General features: G+C 32.2%; 4 protein-coding genes across 9 annotated transcripts in view; 1 reads left to right on the top strand and 3 right to left on the bottom strand.

Annotated features, from left to right (window-relative positions):
- LOC108757112 (myb-like protein U) overlaps positions 1 to 1,297 on the bottom strand; it is a 6,589-nt gene extending 5,292 nt beyond the window's left edge. The window contains exons 1-3 of one of the 3 annotated variants that reach the window (XM_018501476.1): positions 906 to 1,297; positions 286 to 433; positions 56 to 198 (exon numbers count right to left, since the gene is read on the bottom strand). In XM_018501476.1, coding sequence (XP_018356978.1) covers positions 56 to 198; positions 286 to 391 — 249 coding nt within the window. In that variant the 5' untranslated portion in view covers positions 392 to 433; positions 906 to 1,297. Of the gene's footprint in view, positions 1 to 55; positions 199 to 285; positions 434 to 726; positions 845 to 905 lie in introns of those variants that run through there. The other 2 variants (XM_018501477.1, XM_018501478.1) reach the window with 2 other exon arrangements.
- Positions 1,298 to 4,668: 3,371 nt separating this feature from the next.
- On the bottom strand, positions 4,669 to 10,750 carry LOC108757113 (glucose dehydrogenase [FAD, quinone]-like). The gene is made up of 5 exons (XM_018501479.1): positions 10,586 to 10,750; positions 6,878 to 7,105; positions 6,586 to 6,756; positions 5,815 to 6,470; positions 4,669 to 5,637 (listed from the first exon to the last, which is right to left on the bottom strand). Exons 2-5 carry the CDS (start codon positions 7,071 to 7,073, stop codon positions 4,792 to 4,794), a joined length of 1,869 nt encoding a protein of 622 aa, XP_018356981.1. The 5' UTR covers positions 7,074 to 7,105; positions 10,586 to 10,750; the 3' UTR covers positions 4,669 to 4,791.
- A 2,449-nt stretch (positions 10,751 to 13,199) lies between these two features.
- On the bottom strand, positions 13,200 to 14,862 carry LOC108757117 (DTW domain-containing protein 1). Its single transcript, XM_018501485.1, has 4 exons — positions 14,545 to 14,862; positions 13,943 to 14,083; positions 13,656 to 13,848; positions 13,200 to 13,561 (listed from the first exon to the last, which is right to left on the bottom strand). The coding sequence occupies exons 1-4, from the start codon at positions 14,770 to 14,772 to the stop codon at positions 13,200 to 13,202; spliced, it is 924 nt and encodes a 307-aa protein (XP_018356987.1). The 5' UTR covers positions 14,773 to 14,862.
- Positions 14,863 to 15,731: 869 nt separating this feature from the next.
- Positions 15,732 to 17,638, top strand: part of LOC108757115 (adiponectin receptor protein) — a 3,884-nt gene continuing 1,977 nt past the window's right edge. Inside the window, exons 1-3 of one of the 4 annotated variants that reach the window (XM_018501481.1) lie at positions 15,732 to 15,788; positions 15,873 to 16,096; positions 17,129 to 17,407. In XM_018501481.1, the coding sequence (XP_018356983.1) occupies positions 17,159 to 17,407 (249 nt within the window). In that variant the 5' untranslated portion in view covers positions 15,732 to 15,788; positions 15,873 to 16,096; positions 17,129 to 17,158. The other 3 variants (XM_018501482.1, XM_018501480.1, XM_018501483.1) reach the window with 3 other exon arrangements.

Below are 17,638 nucleotides of genomic sequence, written 5' to 3'. Positions count from 1 at the left end.
TATATATATATATGCACACAAAAAAAAAAGAGATAGTTATATAAATTATACTTACATTTCGTGTGTTACATATTAAATTTAACTGCTGAATCTCTCCTACTAGCTCTACATTCTGTGTGAATAATTCTTGGTTGTTCTGTTTTTCCTTAGACAGCGCTTTTGCTAAATGATTATTATTATGCTTCAATTTTTCATATACTAAAAAAAGAAACAATTTTAGCAAAACAACTGCCATATGTTAAATAAAGTAAGAAATGAATTGCTATAAAATTCAAATTTTCTTACATGGTCTATAGGATCGTAATTCCTTATAATGTGTCCTCAAGAACTGTGATCTTTTATTAGCCAATACCCCAGCTCTCTTAACTTTTCGAATTGGCATTTTTGGCATATTATATATATGATTTCATATAATTCCTTTAGTTCAATGAATCTACATATAGACAATAGAAACTATAATAGGAATATATAGAAATTAAAGTAAGGATCCTATTCTGTAATTGTTAACGACTACAATAATACTCTTACATTATCGTTGCACAGGTTTTGTATTTGGTATAAAAAATGCGCAAAAGCAATGTAATGATATCGTTACAGTCGTTAAAAGTTACACAATAGGGTCCTGAATTTCATAAGTTTATTCGGAAAATTCAAATAAATATAAATTTTATCATTATTAGAATTGAAAGGGTAAATTAAATGATTTAATTATATTAAAAATCTCACTTTTCGATATTCTTTCTTATCTTGCGAAAAATTAGCCCGTGAACAAAACAATCTTTTATTGCTGTTTATTAGTATACCTTAATTTTCGTTCAATATTAATGAAGATACGAATATGCTTCTCTCTCTCCCTCTCTCTCTCCTCCCCCTCCCCCTTCGTTTCAACAAAACATCAAACATACCTCATAAAAAACGTACTTCGTAAAGTACCCAGTTTTCTTGCGTACCTACAAATCTTGCGTTAAAGATTTCCTTTTTTCACATGCGAATAACCGAATAAGAGAATACTCATAACCTTCGTGACGTTTCTATCTGCACTGAACAGTGAATGTTGTAACACATCGGTATTTAAATGATCTCGTAGAATACTGAGCACACATCAGCACACATGGACGTAATGCACATATATTGGCACACATACATATGTTTATTGGTCGTTGGTGTCTTCCATTTTAAATCACACGTCTGTTCATAGGGAAAGAAGATAGATGGAGACTTGAGGGATACGCAGTAAGACCAAATTTAGAATCTAAGGCTACGTTCCAAAACGTCCTCTCCAAAGAAGATTTTATGTCTCTATATAGATTTTATGACATATAGATTTTATCTCTATATGTCTATACGCTACGTGTACTATATATTTCGAGTAAAATTTTCCTCAGAGAGGAAGTTTTGAAACGTAGTCTTAAGCCGGAATTAGATTACGCATTGAAGAATAAGATTGAAGATTGACCAATCAGAACGGAAGGAGTCAAAACTTCTTTGTCCTCATTGGTGAAATTTTAATCTTTAATTTCAATCTTCAGTACATAATCTCCGGCCTAAATGTGATTCGGTTTGATTGGCCGTTGTGTGACAACTTGAGGGTGCGGTAAGTCATGGTGCAATAAGTTGAAGTGAAACAAATATACGTTTGTTTCACTTTAACTTATTACACCGATTCAGAGTGCAGCAATAAAAAACAGACCTAAAGATAGAACGCACTCAAAGGGTACTTTCCGATATGCACTAAAAGTGCTGAAAATCTATAGTGCACGTAACGTATTCTATGTAGTTTCGGCATTGGGAGTGTATATCGAAATATACCCTTTTGGTCTGTTTTCTGTTCCTGCACTAGACTGTTCTAAAACTCTCTTTCTCGCTTTAAACAAATATCAAACTGTGGAGCACATTCACACTTCCATACACACACACACACACACACACATTCTCATACTCTTTCAGTTATACTTCAACCATGCCTTATACTCGTTAAGACTCACACACTCCGCGACCAGATGGCGCGCTGCTCTCACGAACACGATACTGAATTTCCCATCTAGACACTCTCTTTTTTAGTTCTTCTTCAACCGCGAGACACGAGACATCGAGTTACATTTGTCGCGGTTGAAGAATTATTAAGTTCCAAAAGTGTACATTAGTTCAGTCACAGAAAGCAAACCTCTGGTTTTTCGATAGTTCGCTTCAGTTCAGTAAAGACCCAATCAGAGTTTGGCTATGAGAACGTCCGGCACTTTTTACAAAATTGTGCGAGAGAGAAAAATATGTGCTATTTCATTTTTACTCTGTAATATATAGAAATCTGGACAAGTCAGAGAGACGGTAAATAGTCAGATAGGTAAAGAAATCGTTTGATTGTTTCAATTACGCGATCACGACGTTTTTTTACATTGGTACGTTCAACGGACTTATGCACGGTTCCACCAATGTAGATTAACTTTAATCTCGGTTCAACTTACTCTTCATCTTTTTCTAATTCTAAAGATTAGAAAAAGACGAAGGGTAAGGCCGGAATCAGATTATATATGGAAGATTGAGATTAAAGATTAAAATTTCATCAATGAGGACAAAGAAGTTTTGGCTTCTTTTGTTCTGATTGATCAAATTTCAATCTTCAATCTCATTTTTCAATGCGTCTGATGTAGTCTGATTCCGACCTAAGTTGAACCGTTCAGCAGATTCAATTGTTGTGCAACCGTTTTATGAATGGGCACGTTCAAGTTGACAAAGCGACTAGCCCGCTCGCCGAGCAAATGAACATAATTGGTTGTTATTTATAGATCCAACCAATCATATACAATCACTCGGTAAGCATGCCTAGCCGCTTTGCCGTCTTGAACTTGCCCATTGTCTGCTGAGATAGGATCATTCTTCTAGATCTAAAAGTATAATCCAACCAGCGCGAAAAAAACTTCCAACAAAATAAACGTTCTGCTGAACACAGTCACTGAGTACTCTTGTGAAAAAAATGGCGACGGTAATCTAGGACCTTAACATAACTCAGAGTGGATGCATTCAAATCGCGGATAAATATTTTTTACGCCACTGCCGGTATCGTTTCGCTGATTAAGTTGAATAGTTGCTGTTTCCAATGCTTGATGCTGTAATCTAAATGCACCCGTTTCTATCAATGTGGGTTAACTTTAATTATTGTTACTGCAGCGAATAGTAATTATGTAATGTACCCAGTAAACGAGAATAAATTGAAATGGATAAATATGAATTCATTTTCGACGTTTCGGAATTTCATTCGCTTTTGATTCAAATGGATTCATCGTCATGAATACATCCCACTTTAAAATTATGAATAAGTTAACAGTCACTTCAATTTAAAAAAATTTCAACATAGCTAATTTGTAAACTGTGAATACATCACAGTTCAAAATTATGAAAATATGCACTTTTGTTTAAATAAAAAAAAAAGCTATAACGGAAAATTAATTTGTAAGCCCTGAATTCCCAGTAAACGAGAATGGATTGAAATGAATTGAAATGGATTCAGATTTTCAGAAATATTGATTCACAAATGTTAAAATGAATGCTTTTCAATCCTGAATGCATTTTTATTCATTTACAGGAATTGCATGGAGCATATCTCTATGCCTTTCAAAAAAATAATATAATATTAGCTTTTTCTGTGCATTGTGAATACTGTTCAATTCAAAATTTTGAATAAGAAATGCAGTTTTTTAATCCAATTGAATTCAATTAAATCCAAAAAAAGTATATGCTATTTAAAATACGCATTCGGATAGAAAAACATTTCAATCCATTTTAATCCATTCTCGTTTGCTGGATTTATATCCGAATTCAGTATTGAATAGAAATATTTCTTTTTCGATTGGGATGCGTATAAAAATACTGTTCTATCTAAAGAAAGAATTATAAATGTTTATGTTTATTACAAAAGTTTATTTGATTTATGCTCTCACATATCAATTCATTTCAATCCAGCTCATGGCTCTAAAGCATGAACTTGGATAAATTAATTAAAATGAATATTGAATTGCAATTTTTAATTCATTTCAATTCATTCTCATTTACTGAGTATAGTTAATATTAATATGTCCTCTTACAAAATGTCATTTATCCATGAGAAACTATTCCCTCCCAATTAGGGAACTCGCCTCCGAATCAGGGCCACTTTCTATTCGCGCACCATCAAGTTCGGTCTTTTTCTCTTCATTCCAATTCCACCGGTCCCACGTGAATTTACACACAACTTTCTATGCGAAACAAACGTCAACCTAAACCTATGTGTCTAGTTTTTTTGATGAAGTCCCGTAAGAGGGGGGCGCGAAACCTACTGCATTCATCCGTGCTTATATTTTACAATGCATCATTAAATATATGTATTTATACTACTTACAAAATGCATATCTGCCTTCTGGCTATAAATTATATTCTATTAAATATTTATGAAACTTGATAATAAGTTTTTAACGAATAAAGAGCAACGGCTAAAACCTTATCTAATGATCTTGATCTTAACATACATTATCAAGATCATTGGAGCTTGCCCAGGTTGCTCTCTCCCCTTTTTATAGTTTTAGCACATATTCATATATGTAGGTATACGTAAATATACAATGACTCATATGCAGGTTCGAATATTCTTATAATACTAATATGCTTATAAAAGATATAACAAAATTAAAATAAAGTCCAGAATTTTTAGTTCTTTTTTTAAGTCATCGTATCGACAGCACTAGAGTTCTCGTATTATCACATATTTCGTTATTCGTCGTCATGAAGATAAGCGTACAGGTTCGTCTTATTATTCGCTAGCTATCTGTTCCTCGGAAATTTCAACCAATATTCCTTAACCATTTCTGCGCCTTTCTCGGCTATCATAATTACTGGCGCGTTCGTATTTCCACTTACGATGTTTGGCATGATTGAAGCATCAATCACGCGCAATCCAGTTACACCATAGACTCTAAGCTGCGGATCGACGACAGCCTCGGGATCCCAGTAAGGACCCATTTTGCACGAGCCTACGGGATGATAGACGGTGGAACTATAGTACCTGATCATGCATTCCCAGTAAGAATCAGTATACATGGGTATATGTTCGCATCCTGGAAACTGTCGTGAGTTGAGCTCGCTTCCAAATCGCTTAAAGGCGTTGGTCCTGCTCAGAGCTACACTGATCTTCACTCCCTCTACTAATGTGGCGATGTCCTCCGCTTCCTTGAAGTAATTCGGATAAATGAGAGGATAATCGAACGGGTTTTTACTGCGCAACTTGATTACACCGCGACTTTTTGGTCGTAGCAACATAGGAAGCACACTCCATGTGTCCTTATTGTTGATCGGTCCGAAAACGGTGTCATAGAACTTCTTCGTTAGTCCATGGATTTTCCTCAGTTTCTTGCCAGCATCCGAATTCGTCGAGCCGGAAACGAAATGCAGCTCAACGTCGGGAAAGTCCAGCGAAGCGTTTGCATATTTGGTGTTGACAAAGGCGATGCCCTCAACACCTCCAAGCACCGTCAGAGGTCCAGTGCCCAGTACAGCGTATTGCATCAATGTCTGGATGTTCTGAATCCGTTTTTCCATTATAGAAATCTCTTGATTAACCATGAATGTTAGTCCACCCAAGCCAATATGATCCTGCAAATTGCTGCCTACCTAAAGACACGGGAATAAATCGTATAGATTAAATAAAATGAAGATTGCTCGAAAATTCAACTGATTTATAAAGTTATCTAATATATGACATATATAACTTTAAACGATAAAAATGTGGAGACTCCGAGAGAGAGAAAGACATTGAAAAATTTTGCATAAAAAAATTTAAGTACTAACCTTGCTGTCTTGAATCACGGGAATACCGAGCTCTCGCAAATGTTCCTTTGGCCCGATTCCTGATAGCAAAAGTAGCTGCGGTGAATTTATGGCCCCGCCAGATACAATCACTTCCTTCTTTGCGCGCACACGAAAAACCTTGTCGTTCCTGACGAATTCTACTCCGTAGGTATGCTTTGTTTTGGGGTGCACCAGCACTTTAGTAGCGTGCGCGTGCATTGCTATGTGCAGATTCTTCCTGAGTCTGGCTGGCCTAAGAAAAGCCTTTGCACTGGAGCAACGACTGCCACGTCTAACAGTGCCCTGAGCGATCATAAAGCCGGTATGAAATTCGCCATTAATATCGCGATTTTCATATCCCATTTCTTGACCAGCCTCGACGAAGGCCGCCACTAAGGGTGTGTGCCACGGTGCCTCCTGCACCGTCAAGTATCCGCCGCTCGCGTGATACGGTGTGTGAACCAAGTAAGGATTCTGATTATCCTCTGATTTCTTGAAGTAATGCAGGACATCACGCGAACCCCAGCCAGGATTACCTTGCTGCTCCCAAATGTCGTAATCTCGTTTGTTGCCTCTTAAATAGAGCATATAATTAAGCACGCTCGACCCTCCAAGAACCTTACCTCGAGGCCAATTGCAACGGCCGTTCTCCATTGCTACAAATATTTAATAACGTAAAAAAGAAATGTGACAGAGAGAAACCGAAACACTGTTTGAATATTTTAAACATAAAGAAAGGGTGATGGAGGAACAACGGAAAAATCATAATACCTAAGCAAACATCACCCTGTGGCTCAGTCTTGTATTGCCAATCCAGCTGACTCAGTTGAAGATATCCGGCGATAAGAGGTACGTCCGAGATCTCAGGTTCGTCACCGCCTGCTTCTAGCAACAATACATTCCAATCTTCAATTTCGGACAGTCGGCTGGCAATTACAGCTCCTGATGCAAAAAGAAAAAGAAGGAAATGATAGAAAAAAGTGTATTTGTCTTTGTATTACGCTCTTATAAAATATTGCGCTCGTGTTTCAAAGTAACGAGAGTTTCGAACACGTACACGTACCTGCACTACCACCGCCTATCACTATAAAGTGATACGAAGGTAATAACATTTCTGATGGCACGTCGATTGGTGATGCTTCATTATCCAGAACTTCATAATGAAAATAGGCAAGTGTTGCAGCAAGAATCGGAAAGAAGAAAAGTCCATTAGTTGATGCTGAATTCAAACTTCCTGCCAAAAAGCTTTCGATGCCCATTTTGTTTTCCCACGGTGCTTCTTAGTGAAGAACTAAAAGTTATAATCAAAGCTAGGAATTATATGCAAGTTAAAACAATAATATATGCACATATTATATGCAGAAGATTTGGTGAAAATATGCAAAAATATATTTATTATTATAAATGAATATATATATATTTATTAAATGAAAAGTACAGAAAATAATATAATAACATATAATAAAAATATAATAAAATAAACAAATTGATTAACTTTAATTAAAAAATATATAAAACAATATTAATTCAAAATGACATAATTTTAATGCAAAATTAGGTCTTAAATATTTAATTTCTCAAAGAATTGTAAATACTAATGACTATAATATGAGCAAATACGTAATTTTATAAAAAATATTCAAAAATGCTCAAAAAGATACATATATGCAAAATATGCAAAATAAAAAGATTTTTATAATTTGATTTTACGTAATCCGTGTAGATATGCAAGTCATTTTCATTAATATTAATAATATAAAATATACATTTTCATATCCCAGCTTTAGTTGTGGCACGTGCGAAAATTTGCAAATGTATTAATATTTCATTATGTAGTATTTATTTTCTTATACTACTGAACAAATCAAGAAATACGGTAAAGTAAGTGTATACTGTAAGCGTGAGATCAACATGATTACAGCACTTCATAAATTCTTTTTTTTTCGTGAAAATAAGAAAAAAAATGAGCTTGATATATTTATATTTCTGATTTAAAAAAAATGAAGATATTTTTTAGGCTCCCACGGGTGCTTTCTATATAAAGATTATACGTTTCGCGGGTTTTCTCCATGTCCAGATCCATTCTTAGAATGCCAACGTTTTGTAAACCTTGCAGTCCACTTCATCAGAGCGAGGAGCAGCCTGATACTACTGATAAAACTAAAAAATATTACCTGATACTAAAATCCGCAAAACGCATAATCTTTTATAAAAATGAAGATAAAAAAGTATATATTTAGTATATCTTTTCTTATATGTAATATGTGTGTCAAAATATACTAAATAAAAAACACATATACTTGCACACAATGAATAATGAAATTTCTCTGATTTCTGTAGAATTAAAAACATTAATAACAATTTTAAAGATTATTTTCAAAATAGAAAGATGGTAAATATTTATTATTTTATAAAATATAATAAGTATATTAAATAATATCATAACGATAAAATGATGTAACTCAGATTATAAAAATAAACTTACTAATTCGTAAATGTGACTTTAATTTGTACTCTCTCTCTCTCTCTCTCTCTCTCTCTCTCTCTCTCTCTCTCTCTCTCTCTCTCTCTCTAAAGAAGATGCTTTATCAAAAATATTTCTGATTGTTACGTAGTAGCATTACAACTTTTTCAAAGAATGTTTTTTCGTATAATGCGCGAATCATATAAATAATAGTGTTATTTATTCTTTTTTTTTTCGATTAAGACAATTGAGAACTTTTCTAGAAAACATTTAACCGAATCAAACCAACGTGATATATTGTTAAAATAAATTGGCAACATTACATTAAAAATTGAAGAGGAAGTCACGTTTGAGTAATCTGATAGTGCAAAATGAATATCAATTACTCATAAAATTTCAAATCTGCAAGTCATTTCAAGTGAATTTGTATGCATCTGCATTATTCATAATTATTTCGTGAATGTTCTTTAACTCGCTATTGTTAAACAATTTTATTTGTTTAACAGATTGTTGTGTAAGAAATCACAACAAGATACGTTTTGCACAAAGTGATGATAATGCATTCCTTCATTGATTTTTGATCATATTATGACGGCGATATTGACTAAACATATTAATGAAGCCTTTATGTCACGTGGAAAGGGTGTGAATAAAATATACATTTATTTTAAAAGTGTTTTTTTTTTCTGGAAATTGCTACAACACACTCTTGTAATGACTCTTATAATAAACTTTTTTTTTAATACGTATTTTTCTTTTGCCAACGTACTAGAAGTTTAATGAAATTAGAGAGAGAGAGAGAGAGAGAGAGAGAGAGAGAGAGAGAGAGAGAATTCAAAGACCGAATTATAAGTAAAGATGAGAAAATCACGGAAGCAATGTGAAGCATTGCTTGTATTAACACAAAACAAATGAATTAACACAAGCTAAACGCTTCGAAAAGGAAAGCTGTACTGGTTCAATTGCCTACTTCCTGAAAAACAACAGAGAACGTATAAAAGTTTCCAATATCTTGAAATATTTACACGTTTTAAAAAATTTTAATCCCACTAAACAAGAATAAATTGAAATGAACAGAAATGAATGCATTTCGACATTTCCGAATTCGCGCTTCTGATTTTTTAAATTCATTTGAATCCATGAACACATTTGAATTTAACATGATGAATAGCTCTATTCATTTGAGTTAAAAAAAATTTATGTTGTAAATAAGTTAGCCATAAATACATTCTAGTTCAAAATTATAAAAACACACACTTTTATTTAAATAAAAAAAGTTGTGATGGAAATATATATATATATATAAGTCCTAAACTTATATCCGATACAGTATTGAATAGGAATATTCCTATTTCGATCGAAATGAATAAAAATACTATTATATTTATAAAGAAAGAATTATAAATGTTATTGTAAAATTAAAAGAATATTTACAGGAAATTTATTTTCAAGTCGTTTTACTTGTTATCCATTTCATATACAAAAACGAATACCGTCGTCAGATATCACACAATTTACACATATTTCAATTCATTTCAATCCATTCTCGTTTTCTGGGATGAAATTTTTTCATAATTTAGCGAGATATCTTAATGTGAAAAACAGCACGTTTAATATATGTACTTATGAAAAGTATAAAATATTTATAACTTGTATTTTTATAATCGATTCTTATATTGAAGATTATTTTAAATACAATTTTAAGATGTCATCAACCAATCAGAAAACTATTAGCATCTAAAATATTACTTAAGAACCGATTTTACCATTTTCCAATTAATTTGATCGACCAATTATTCTTGGAACTGACCAATTGCATTTGTTTTTAAGTAGAATTCATCATAGTTGGTACTTAATCGATTAATCAAGTTAATCGGAATAAAACTGGCCCTAAGGCGATTTTGAAATAAGTATCGACTATGAATATCGTCCTTATAAATATAACAATCTAATAATTATTTTTTTTACCATCTCTACTTATTAATAATCTTTGTAAAAAATATGGAATCGTAACAATGGAAATATTGGAAGTTATAATAACTTTAATATTTTAAAACCGCATTTTGAACTTCTCATTGCTATAAACTTTAGAATTTTATCAGAGTACAAGCTATTTTTTTTCTAAAGAAGCTTAAGTTATATATAGATGATTTTAACGTACACATAGATACACACACACACACACACACACACACACACGCTATATTAAATAATCCCAATTTTTCAATCATCGAACTTCTATTATAATAAAAAAGAGAGATAGGAACAGAAATAGAAAGAGACTTGCCTTATAAATTGTCCGCCTACCTTCTTTCGAATCTTATTTAGATTTTACCAAAGTCAATCCGCTTGTGTGCGTTTTCGATATGTTTATAAATTTAACAACACGAAAGCAAATATGTATTGTTTTAGTACACTCTAAACATATTCAGCAACAACTTTTGACGAGCTGTGAAAAATATATAAAAATAATTCTTCCGTCGTATTGAAATATCGGAATAAATACGAGCAGGTATGGGATATCTGCTAATCAATCGATAAAGAGACGGAATATCCGAACAATATTACTCGACGAAGAGCAGAGTGATACTGATCATGACCTTGTTACAGCCCCAACTGTATATGAAAGTATTTCATTGAGAATATGTATCGGCTATGGTTTCAGCTTACGACAGTTCCGTAAACTATGCACTATCGTGCGGTGCATGGCGGTCATTGATTCTCTCTCTCTCTCTCTCTCTCTCTCTCTCTCTCTCTCTCTCTCTCTTCCCCCCTCCCTCTCTCCCTCTTTAATTCCTTCTTGTTCGTCTCATGCCGATCCTCCTCATCTCGATCCCGTTATCATTTTATCATTGTCGTTCTCTACTAGCCTTTGAAAATTGTGGCATCAGTCGAAAAACGTACATGGATGACGCATCGACTAACGAAATGCAAAAGTATAGTAAACGCGGATAAAAAATTTAAGAAAATAAATAACTTTTGTCGACGATTTTTTTCTTTGGGAAAATTAAAGAAACGCCATTTGTCTGACTTAATTGATTTTTTTTGGAGAGTCGATACATGTAAAGTTTTTAATTTTTTTCACTTTAAACAGTTTTCCAAAATTTTAGCAATTTGAAGCAACAATTAGTTTTATAATAATTAATTTGAAGTATTCTACTTTTATTACGGAAATATTAAAATATTATTATCGAAATTTATAGCGAATTATTGAATTGAAATTTAAATGGTATACAATGATAAAAATTAATTTTTATATTTACGATGACATATACAATGTAATATGACGACGAGAAAAAGCGTGACGGGTATTTCAAAATTGATGACGTGATGGTGTCTCAATCGTCTTAATGGATCAGAGCAATTCTATGATACCGATTTATGATAAAAAATTAAGGAAATCTGGGGCTAGCAGATTACAGGTAAACTGTCAATTCTGGCAGCTCTTATTAGCACAAATATGCATCACATTCATTAATGCACATTTAGATATCGCACGACGAACGATATCTAATGAGAGTTTTGCTTTCCATCGTCGTATAAGAAAAAGCAGAGCTTTCATTGGATATCGTTTGTCGTTCATCGCGTCCAATGTACAGCAGACATTAGTCTGATAGGAGCATAAGATTCAGCAAATTAACCAATCACAGTTTTCGAAATAGTGAGAGAGTCCCAATTGGACACTGAATGGCTGCTTTAAAATATTCTAATTGGTGCTCCACTAGAACATTACTAGACACCGGCTAATGTGGATGTGTCCAACTGAAATGTGGCATCTAGGATCTTCTTCAAAATGATCTTGTATCTTGAGAATTTTTGACTGTGATCTACTTGCTAGTTAAAGGCCATGACACATAAAATATGGAGAACAATTTGAAAAATTAAAAATTAAAAACTTTTTTTCAGTATTCCCCTGTTTAAAACTTTATAAATTATTCATATATATAGTTTTGTGTTATCTTTTGGTTTTTCTGGTGTGAGAAAGATTTTCACATCTCATATATTTTAAATTTATGTGAAAATTTCTAAAAAAATATCTAAATATCTTCAGATCACTTCGGGTTTTATAAATTTTCTTCGATATTATTCTTAGATTTCATAATTCGCATATGTAAAGAATTCCAGAACAGATATATATATATATATATATGTTCTGAGCATTTCTTGAAAAATGTTTTAATTCTTATTAAAAAAACTAATTTTTTTAAAAAGTTATTAATTTATACAAAAATTTTGAAAAATTATATGGAAAATCTTAATAAAAATTTTCATTAGATTTTGTTTCTAATTTGTGTTCTTCTATAGATACGACTACGTTGCAGGCAGTAAAAGAGAATAATAAAAATTCAGATATTAACTATATTACAAATCAGATTGATTAAATGTATGTAATATTAATATAAAATAAGGTAAAAAAAAATACTGAATTATACACATTTGATATTAAAATTTCAATGAGGTACATATGTACTAGTATTATGGATTTGTTTATATACAGATACATATAATACAATATAAAAAACTTTTTAGCATTTTTCATAAGAATAAAAGTGTACTTAGCACAATCACAGTACATTAAAAAAATTATTTTATTTTATTTATTTTTGCTACTGTCTTTATAGTATATTTAAGTACAAAAACAAAAGGTTGCAAAACATTTTCGAATTTGAGAAACATGTCACATATTTTTGCATATTATAAATCTCGAACTAAGAAAATAATTCAAAAATAGAACTGACTTTAAGGTTGTAAAATTGCATTAAACAAATTTTTTCCCATATAATTTTATAAGAATATATAATATATATCCCATAATTTAGAAGTATTCAACACAATTTGCAGAAACAATGTAAGCATGATTGAAAATTTATCAGCAATCTAATCAAATATAAACGAATTTAACATAAGAAAATGTAGTTAGTTATGTGAGTGGCCTCTTATAAGCCTTTAATTGATTACGATTATATATGGAATGAATGTGTTCAAACATGTATTTAAAAAAGTATAAAAGATTATCATACTGTCCATTGTATTTCTGCATTAGTTCTTCACTATTAATTTCAGAGTATGGATGTATGTAATCTGTATTCTTTATAATATCATTTACATCTAGATATCTTTTTATAATCTCTTCATAATCCTCATCCATTCCAATAGCACATGTGTGTAATTCCACTAGAAATTGATGAATTGATTCAATTGTTGCTAAATACCATCTGGGACTGTCCTTTTGATGACGCCAAAATTGAGAAATCCTTGATTTTAATACCACACAACGTAGCTCTGTGTCAATTATATAAAAACAGTAAGTTATTTAACAGTGACACAAAAGATTTGCATGTAATAATTATAAAAACTAAATTTTTTTCTTATTTACCTCTCAATCTTTGGTCTTTATATATTGATTTAGTCTGGTGCCATGTACTATCTATGAAAATAGCCTTTTTTATGGGCCATAAAAGATAAGTCTCTGTTCTTTCCCCTGAAGCATCTTTTCCTTCTTTTCTTATAAAAAGATCCTTAACACTTATATTCTTTGTACTATCTTTGCCAGGAAAAACTAAAACAGTCTAAAAGTAGCATCCATCGAGTTAAGAACCAATTAAGAATTGAAGGGCTTAAAAGTAGATTATCTTAAAAGTATATTATAGTTATTTTTCTTACTTCCTCTTTATTCGGTATTTCTGGAAAATCTGGATATGTATAGATTTTTACATCCGCCGGTGCAATTATCGCAGCATGGATAGCTGTGCTTTTGCCAGGTATTTCGCGAGGATGCTTAATGATGTCGATTTTAATTGGCAACTGAAAAAAGTAATGCAGAGTAATTATAAAACTGAATGATACAGAATACATTTTAACCTTTCTCTCAAGCAAAACAAGTCACGATAATGTCAAAATGAATAATATTAAAATGAATCATTAGATTCATGAGAAGTGATTTTTATTAATCATTTTAGAGCCTTTTTTATTTCATTCTGATATCATGATGATTCTGCTTGGGCTGTCAGTGCATAATTTTTTACTTTTTCATTACTGTGTTTCACAAGGCTCTTGTTAAAAATGTAAAAACGAAAATGAGATAAAATCTGTACAAAATTGTTGTTCAAAAAGGTATTTTTAAGGCATTATAACAAAAAAATATAAAAATTTTAACTGTTTAAAATTCAAAAATATCTACCCATATCATGACAGAAGGATTAAATTAACGTTAAATTATATAAAAATTCAGTTTTATCCATATATGTGGCACAATCAGTATATACCTTAACTCGTGGATAATATTTGCATGAAAGAACAGGATGATAACAGGTGTAACAGAAAAATTTCCGTGATTTTTGACATAAATCACACTTTCTTCTAGATTCGACCAAGTTTAGTTCCCTCGTATCATTAATTTTTAAGTAACAAAAAGGATTTCCATCGATTATCCTTTGTTTTTCCTCTAACTCCGACGAGTTGTCAGTAGAATATTTAACGGTGCTTTCCGCCATACTTATATATTTTTAACAGTCATTGAAATATTCAAAATATCAGTATTTATTTATAATAACAGGACCATAATTCCCGGTCACAGGTAAATAAACCTGATAACGTCACGGAACAAATATGTTTGTACATCAGCATGGCGAATCCTTATTAAACAACTTTCATGAACAGTAGCCTTTAGAGTAGTAAAGTGTAAAATATATAAAACTTTTGGAATATATGTACAGTAATGAGAATTGCAACAAAATTCATTAATTAAAATCTCTTATAAAGAATTTGCAATAATTAAAACATCTTTATATATTAGCCAGTATCTTAAATAATCTAAGTAAAATACTAATATATAATATGGCTTTCTGATTGATTTGTGACATCTCATACTTATTAAGACAGATTAAAACGGTCTTAAATATAACAATTGACTGTAATAGCTATAATTGACTAGAATTGATTGTATTTGACTATTATTTGACTATTATATTGTTGTTATTATTATTGTTATTGTTGTTACTGATTAGGATTGACTCTTATGAATATTAGCCATTGTCCTCTGAAAGTTAAAGATTGTCCTTTGCTTTCATAAGTATTGTGTGGATTGAAAAAGTAATTCCTCGCTTCTCGTTCCATTTTTTTCTTCCTCATTTATATCCCGTTAATCTAGGGATTAAAGAGGCCAGTTCTTTTTGAACTAAACTTTTGCACCAGTTCATCTTTCTTCCTGTTCTTTTCTTCTAGAGAGAAAAGAAAGAAAGATGAACTGGTGCAAAAATTCAGTCAAAAAGAAAGGCCTTATCCATTTGACTGTCTGTACTGAAAATCTATAGTGCACGTAACGTAAACTCGCATTTTCAGTGTTGGCAATAAATTTGGAACACAAAGAAGGAGAGAGAGAGAGAGAGAGAGAGAGAGAGAGAGAGAGAGCAAGCCTGTCAACATTTCCTTTCTCTTTCGGAGCAAGGAGTAGCTTGATGTTATTCGTAGCCACGTGCGGATACCATTAAGCCTGTATTGGATTATCGAGGTTCGTGAGTTGGCAGAATGCGAATTCAATCATCAAAACAAATTAAACCTTGAGGTTATCTGATTGGTCGAATTCTAATCCTAGATCTTCCATCAGTGTCCGTCAGTGTTGGTCAATCGTCGATTCGTCACTTCAATCCGACTTGTCCGACACGGGCTTTATTTTGAGATATACACATGACTACTTGAGGCAAACGTGCAGAGGGAACGTGAACTTCCCAAGTAACATCGCAGTACAAAGAGCCTAAAAAAATTTCAGAAGCATGTCCACGTAAATGTGAGTACCGCGGAAGTATCGTCGTGCGGCTGGTATGTAATTCTGGAAGCCCAAATCGTATTTTAACACGCATATCATCGTGTGACATCCCATTGTTCCCATGTCGTTCACCGAGTGTCAAATTTCATGCCTGTTGCGCGCTTTCACAACGCTTTCGTTTCTCCCGCGAGACGACGATGAGTTCGTCCGCGAGACTCGAAACGCGTGATCGTTAGGCGGAAAAGAGAGAAAAGAAACAGGAAATTGCAACAGGCTGTAAAGGAAGGAAAGAAAAAAAAGGATATAACGACGCAGGTTAAAGTCCAGTCGGTGCGATCTACGACGCATAGTATTTATTATGTCTTATGTAATAAGTCACATGTTTACATAGTCAGGAACCTTCAGTGGAAATTATATTTAAATTAACGGTGGGTGTTATAATTTTCACCAAACGAAACGCGAGGATTGATGTCACCAACTCATTCTCCACCTGGAGTGCTGTGAAAATGAGATTCATTTTAACAATTAATCTTGGATAATATATAATTCATTAATTCTTGCCAATATTTTTATTATCATTTTATTAAAGTGCCATTTATAAATATCGCCAGAATTATATCTTTGCTGTTTTCTCTCAAGCATATATTTATATTAAAAGAAACAAGTTGTACGTGTGTGAATCAAATTTACGTTGTAAGTTCATGATAAAAGACAATAGATTTGTTCCTTATTGCTGCACTGGACTGCATTACATTACAACTTTCCTTTTCGCTTTTATCAATTATCAAACATGTACCTTTTATTTCAAGCCCAAAGAATATATATTGTGTGGGTGGCATAAAAAAAGATACCTATTTATGGATGCGTTAGATAATAGATAACACAAGTCAACACAAACATTCTATCTTTCTTAACATTCAATGAGTGACAAAGCAGGACAATTCTTGTTTCATCAAATAGAAAGCATATGATATAATTTTTTGCTTCAATTTTATATTGAGATTTGCGAATATAAAATATTGCAACAGAAGCTCTTATCTTTGAAAACTTACCTTTTTTCTTACAAAACAACGAACATTTTGCAGATTCGCAGTCAGTCATATTTATTCTGAATCATGTCGCAATACGAAGATGTCATTTTGGAAGATAAAGAAAAAGAAGAAAATTTATCAGTAGATTTAGGAGGAATGCGACATCGTATTCCATGGAGCGAACGTGTATTGTTAAATAGTGAGATACCAGGTTTATACGAAGTTAAAGAATTATTAGAGGATGACGACGCAAGTTGTCTGGCAGAAGAGGAGGATGGGGTCGGGTGTCCATTACCATCGACACCGGAAGATGATCATCTTCTGGATTGTGAGGTATGTATATTGTTTCCTTTTGTCTTAAAATATTGTCTCAAAATTTATCTTAAAATTTGTACATGGAGAACGATTTTACTGAAATATCTACAAGTATTTATAAGTATTTAGCTAGGTATATTGTTGATGGAGGGTCAAATTTTCTTCATAATTATTTTGATAGTCCAATAAAATCACTTTTAGACTATATAAAAGTATGTAAATTTTTGAATATTTTCAGCAAAATCATTC

This window comes from Trachymyrmex septentrionalis, unplaced genomic scaffold (genome assembly GCF_001594115.1).
Source record: "Trachymyrmex septentrionalis isolate Tsep2-gDNA-1 unplaced genomic scaffold, Tsep1.0 scaffold132, whole genome shotgun sequence".
NCBI classification, from domain to species: Eukaryota; Metazoa; Arthropoda; class Insecta; order Hymenoptera; family Formicidae; genus Trachymyrmex; species Trachymyrmex septentrionalis.
The sequence above is the reverse complement of the archived record's forward strand: the minus strand, read 5'-3'. Positions and strand labels throughout refer to the sequence as shown.